Below are 6,219 nucleotides of genomic sequence, written 5' to 3' on the forward strand. Positions count from 1 at the left end.
GCGGGTCGCCCGTCTCCTGCCCGCCGAGCCCGGGGCCCATGGCCGCAGCGAGCGCGCTGACGGATCCGTCGCGGGTAAGAGTGGGAGCCCCCGAGGGCTGCGGAGGTGGCCGGCGCCGCGGGCGGGCGGGCGTGCGCGAGCCCCGCTCCTGCCTTTCCCGAAGGTGAGGGCCCCGAGGCCGACCCTCGGCCCTTTCGCTGTGAGCGCAGGGAGCGGCGCCTTGTGTGGCCGATAGGGCAGGCAAGACAGCGTCGGTGGTTGTCCGGAGCCGTTGTTGGTTTGGAACAGAAAATTGGACGTCCTCCTGGTTGAAAAAAAATTTTGCGCTGGAGACCGAACCTGCGGCCTTTGAGCTGAGCCACATTGTGTCTTGCTAAGTTTCTGTATCGCCCAGGCTGCAGTAGAATTTGTGACTCTCCTGCTTCAGCCTCCCAGAGTGCTGGGATCACGGGCATTGACCACTGTGCCTCGTCGGCTTGTTGTTTTGTTCTGGTCTTTGTTGTCTTTGCTGGTTAGACTTTTTGAAAGCATCCCACCTTTTGCCGAGCAGAGAACAGGTGTATGGAGGGAGGCGCCTTCTGCAGTCCAGGTGTGGGCAGTGATGGTTCCTGGATCCGGTGGCCATCGTGGTGGTAAAAATGGTTGGACTGTGGATAGATCTGCTTCTGCGTGAGGTGTGCAGTGTGTGGTGAGTGAAGAACTGACCCAGGATTTTCAGCTCGAATGCAGACAGAAACGAGAGTTGGAGGGGAAAAGTGGTTTCTTTCAAAGGAAAGATCAGGAGTCCCTAATGTCCTAGAGTGGCGCTGTTGAGGGGAGCTGGACTTCTGGTGTCCAGCTCACAGGGTCCCAGTGTGCTGGGCCAAAGCAGGGTCCAGGAATTGGACCAGAGAGGGTATGATTCCCTACCAGCTCTGCACAGCCTGACCGTTCCTGCTGCTGTTCTCTCCCAAGCCCCAGCCTTTCAGAGCTGGCAAGGAGGGCCCTGGCAGGGGACCGGGTGGGGAAGGCGGCAACGAGGTGGACAGGAACTGGAGTAGGGCCAGAGAGGGAGGAAGGAGCTGATTTCTTGTGTAAGTGGACCATACCCTGTGGGAAGTGGATGTAGTTATCTAGTTCATCAGACTGGAGGACCAGCCTTGAAATGTCAGGGAGACACAGCAGGGGAGGCCCCTGAAATGAGCACAGGGGACTGATGAGGACTTGCACTGTTGCTCATTGCAGGTGCAGGCAGGGACCCCTCGTCGCAGGCTTGTTGGCGCCTGAGTGGACACCTGGGGCTACCCTTGGTGTAGCTGCAGCCCAGGGCCCCAAGACATGAGTTCCCTTGCTGAGGTGGACAGGCCAAGAGAGTACTGTGGCCTGTCAGGGTGGGGAAATGCTGTCTGAGAAAGGTCTGGGTAGGACCAGTGAAGGAAGAGGAGTGTCAGAGGCTTGAGTGGAGGCAGCTGTTAGGGCGAGGAGCTAGATGTCATGCTGCCATGCCTCAGACTGTCTCCTTCCTGCTCTTGCAGGGCATGATGGCTTTCGAGGATGTGGCTGTATACTTCTCCCAGGAGGAATGGGCACTCCTAGATCAGGGCCAGAGGGCCCTGTATCGCCAAGTGATGCTGGAGAACTTCGCGCTTGTGGCCTCACTGGGTAAAACTCTGGGTCCTTGTAGAAAGTAACCGTGGTGCCAGAATGGGCCATCAGGATGGCTCCCACTTCCCTGGTCACCCATGAGCAGGGTCTTCTGGTTAGGGGTCTGTAAGAAAGGGTCGCAGCCCCAGAGATGTATAATCCGGGTGGCTTAGGTATTTCCATGCCCTGGTCTGGCTGCAGTTTCCTGTGCCTGGCTCTGTCCCCTTTCTGATGTACTGCTACTTGCACCGATGGCACCAAATGTTTCCATGGACTCATGGCTCCTGCTGCATGTTGAGGGGTGACTGGTCCTGAGCTGCTGATGGCCTCTCACGTGATCTTCCTCTTTCCAGGATTTTTTTCCTCCCCACCTCGTGTGGTCATCCAGCTGGAGCGCGGCGAGGAGCCCTGGGTTCCCAGTGGGAAGGACTCCATCCTGGGCAGGAACGCCCACAGGAGGCTGGGCCTTGGTGAGTCTTTGCTCATGGTGGACTGAAGTAAGGACCAATCTATTTCCTCTCCTGTCCAAACAGACATATCCTCTTCTGCCTCCAGTCTCTCTTCCCACCTTCATCAGCTACTCCTGAAGGGTACAGCCCGGGGGCCGGGGAGATGGCTCAGTGGAATAAGCACTTCCCTGGCAAGCGCAAGGCCCTGAGTTCAATCCCTGGTTCCGTCAACAACAAAAAATAATAATGATTCCTGGAGGCCCGCCCATTAGCTCAGTTGTTTAAGTGCCTGCTTAAACAAAGCAGTCAGTCTCCAGGCAACCCAGACCAGCGCTGGAGGCAATCTGGAGACGCCAAAAATAAATAAATAAATAAATAAATAAATATATATGAATAAATAAAGGGCACAGCCTTGATGCCCTGGAAGGCAGAGTTCCAAGGGCATAGGAGCTGTTTTCACATATAAAGTCACTCACAGGCCCAGGGGAAGTCTGTTCAGAGTAAACCCCCAATGAAGCTGGGTCCAAGCCCTCCACGTCTCACTATGTTTATGGGTCTTTCTTTCTTTCATTCCTGTGTTCAAATGCCTTTGCACTTGACATGACCAAGTTTGTCCCAGACACTCTATCCTGTTTTGTGGAGTTGATGCCATAGCAAGGCAGCTGCTAAGCAGTGTCCACGAGAGGTCTTCAGCCTCAGGGGAGGGTACCAGTGCAAGGGACAAAACCAATTTGGGAAGCGACTGAGAATGGACGAAGGGGTATGGAAGGTATTAGCCTTTGGTCTCTCTGACTCCATACCTGAGAGAAACAGGTTAAAGGAGAGAAGTTCATTTTGACTTGGTTTCAGAATTTCATTCCACAGTTGGTCAGCTCTTTTGCATTTGATGTATGATGAGGCAGATGTCATGGCAGAAGGGTGTGAAGGAGAGGCGCTGCTCACCTTGTAGCAGCCAGAAAGCACCCTGTGGTCCAGTCCACTTCTCAGAATCTGAGCTCGGAGCACATGAACCTTTTGGAGAAGATACAGAAAAAAGTTTTGGTACTAGGGATTGTGCCCAGGACAATTGCACTGAGATCTAGCGCTTGCTTGCTTGCTTGCTTGCTTGCATTCATTCATTCATTCATTCATTCATTCATTTATTTATAAATTTTGAGACCGAGTCTGGGCTTTGACTTGTGGTTGTCTTCCTCAGATTCTCAGAGTGCTGGGTTATAGCTGTGTGCCACCACATAGCATTGAGATTCAAACTGTAACATTCCAGTCCTGGCTCACAAAAGATCACATATATTACTTAATCCAGAATACATGTTAGTCCGTATCACCAAGCATCCTCAGTCTCAGCTGTTCCAGCTTTTCTCAGAAGTCCCAAATTCAAAGTCTCTGTGACTCAAGGCAAATTTTAACTGTGAGCCTGTGTAAAATTCAAAAAGCAAGTCCAGGGCTGGTGAGATGGCTCAGTGGTCTAAAACACCTACTTAGAACAAGCTTAGCAAAGCACAGGGACCACAGTTCAATCCCCCAGCACCACATGCCAGCCAGCCCCGCCCCTGGTGGGCTGAGCTGGCCACACACACACACACACACAAATAAATAAAACCATTTAAAAAAAAAAAAAAACAAATCCAGCTCCCACATTAAGTCCTGTGGCTCCGTGTCCCCTGTCCAGGGCACATGGGGGAATGATATGCATTCCAAAGGGCCTAGGCACCCTTGCTCTAATGGTCTTGCCAGTTGCAGCCCACATAGCTTCTCTCTTGGACTGGCTGTGCTCGCTGACTGGAGTGTTCCTTGGCAGACGTTCCATGTTCCTGGCATCTCTAACTTCCTGGGGTACCCACTGCAGCTTTGGCTTGACTCTCAGGCTTCACTCATGGCCCTTTTTGGGTTCCCCACAGAGACGCTGACCTTGCCACATACCACCCAGCCTCTAAGACGGTCCTTTGAAGTCTCTGTGGAGTCTTGCTTGACCTTGTAACTTATATTCTGCAAGCCTGCAAACCAACATCAATGGCCAGTGAGATAGCTCAGTGGACTAAGCACCTGCTTAGGCAAGCACAGGGACTAGGGTTCAATCCCTGGTACTATATGAGGTGCTGGCCCCGCCCCTGGGTGCTGTGAGCGGGCCACCAAACCGGGGCAAAACGTGAGCATGGTGGCGCAGTCCTGTAAACCCTGCACTGGTGAGTCTGAAAACAGGATCACTGAGTCCAGGCTATGTGGAAAGACCCTGCACCAAATACATTAAAAAAAAAAAAAAAAATTCCAAACCAGCGTCATATGGTGATGCCAAGCCAGCTAAGGCAGAGGCCATGTCCTCTTCGACCAGAGCTGCAGCGGCCCTGGAGCACCTGGATGCTGCGTGTGGTAAGCTGATGCTGGGGAAGTGCAGCAGGTGCCCTAACTGCTCTTCTCTGAGCAGAACCCTTCAAAGCGAACAGCCTTGAGCTTTGGTGAGTGAGGTTTGGCCTGTTCCGAAAAGGCTGCCTACAGTTCCTAGTGCAAAGTCTTGACTTTTTTTCCTTCCTAATATTTGTTTTATTTGCGCATTTTAGATATGCATAATGATAGAATTCACCATAGGCAATTTGTACCTTTACATGATATATCTTGCTTCTCTTTTCCTGTTCCTTTTTCTCCCTTCAACCCATCTTCCCCTCCTTATTTTCATTTAAAAAAAAAAAAAAAAGCTTTCTTGGGGCGGGGAGATGGCTCAGTAGAATAAGCGCTTCCCTGGGTGCAAGGGCCTGAGTTCAATCCCCGGTTCCGCCAAAACATAAATAAAGCTTTCTTTGCATCTTTTCATTCTATTTTTTCTCCCTCTCCCCACCTTGTTCCCCTTCCTTTGTTTTTTTTCAACTCCTACTTATTTGAACATTTTCTTCTCATTTCCCAATATCTATTACTTGTTTACATTTTCCAGTTTTCACACCAGAAACACTGCCCAACTTAAACATGTGTATCTGGCTTATTTCACTTAAGAGAATGGTCTTGTAAGGTTATCGTTTAGCTAGAAATGTCTTACACTTATTCTTTTCATTTATTTATTTTTTGAGACAGAGTCGGCCAGGCTGGTCCAGATGATCAGCAGGATCAAGTGATCCTTCTGTCTGAACCTCCTGAGTGCTGGGATGATAGGCTTGTGCCACCATACCCAGCAAACTTATCCTTCTTTGTGGCTAAGTATTACTCTGTCTTGTATGTATGTATGTATGTATGTATGTATTTATTTATTTTGCGGAACCGGGGATTGAACTCAGACCCTTGCGCTTGCCAGAGAAGCGCTTATTCCACTGAGCCATCTCCCCGGCCCACTCTGTTGTATTTAAAAGCCACATCTTTACCCACTCATCAGTTGATGGGCATTTGTGCTGTTCTCAGATTTATGTGCTGCTATAAATATGGGTGCAAATATATCACTGTGGTATGATGTTTTTCATTCTTGCAGGAAGATAGCAAGAAGGGGAATAGTTGGGTCAAATAGAACCTCTAGTTTTAATTTTTATTTATTGTTTTGTATTTTAGGGAAAGGTCTACAGGGTGTTCAGGGTCTTACTACTAGATCGGACTCATAATGATTCACCTGTTTACAGCCTCCCAAGAGCTGGGATTACAGGTGTGTGCCACTACTCCCAGTCTCAATTGCAGTATCAGCGCATCCTGGGTGCGAGGAGGCACAGCAGGCTCGGGGATCGAACCCCTAGCCCCTGTGCCTACTTGCAGGCGCTTTAACCCGCTGAGCTATTTGGCCGGCCCCCTAGTTTTAATTTTTAGAGACATCTGCACACTGATCTCCACAGCGGTTGTACCAGTCTACACTCCCACCAACAGTGGAGCCAGCACAGTCCCGCCAGCATGTTACTGGTTCATTTCTTGATAATGTTTATTCTTGCTGGAGATGGAATTCAGCATCACTGCATTTCTCAAGTGAGCAGGGATGTTAAACATTTTTGATAGGGCCGGGGGCATAGCTCAGTAGAATAAAAACTTGCCTGGCAAGAGCAATGGCCCAAGTTCAATTCCTGGTTCTGAAAAAAAAAAAAAAAAAAAAAAGCAACAACAAGAAAAAACACATTTTTTTATGTTTATTTGCCATCTCTACCTCTTTGTCTAAGAAGTGCCTGTTCATTTCAGATGGCCATTTTTG

At 50.0% G+C, this 6,219-nt stretch overlaps 1 protein-coding gene across 1 annotated transcript in view; it reads left to right on the top strand.

Annotated features, from left to right (window-relative positions):
* The first annotated feature begins 6 nt into the window (after nucleotides 1-6).
* The window catches only part of Znf324 (zinc finger protein 324), a 14,524-nt gene continuing 8,311 nt past the window's right edge, over nucleotides 7-6,219 (top strand). Inside the window, exons 1-3 of the mRNA XM_004647755.2 lie at nucleotides 7-74; nucleotides 1,515-1,641; nucleotides 1,977-2,093. Of these exons, the coding sequence (XP_004647812.2) occupies nucleotides 39-74; nucleotides 1,515-1,641; nucleotides 1,977-2,093 (280 nt within the window). The 5' untranslated portion in view covers nucleotides 7-38. The remainder of the gene's footprint in view (nucleotides 75-1,514; nucleotides 1,642-1,976; nucleotides 2,094-6,219) is intronic.

This window comes from Octodon degus, unplaced genomic scaffold (assembly GCF_000260255.1).
Source record: "Octodon degus isolate 3935 unplaced genomic scaffold, OctDeg1.0 scaffold00322, whole genome shotgun sequence".
NCBI lineage: Eukaryota > Metazoa > Chordata > Mammalia > Rodentia > Octodontidae > Octodon > Octodon degus.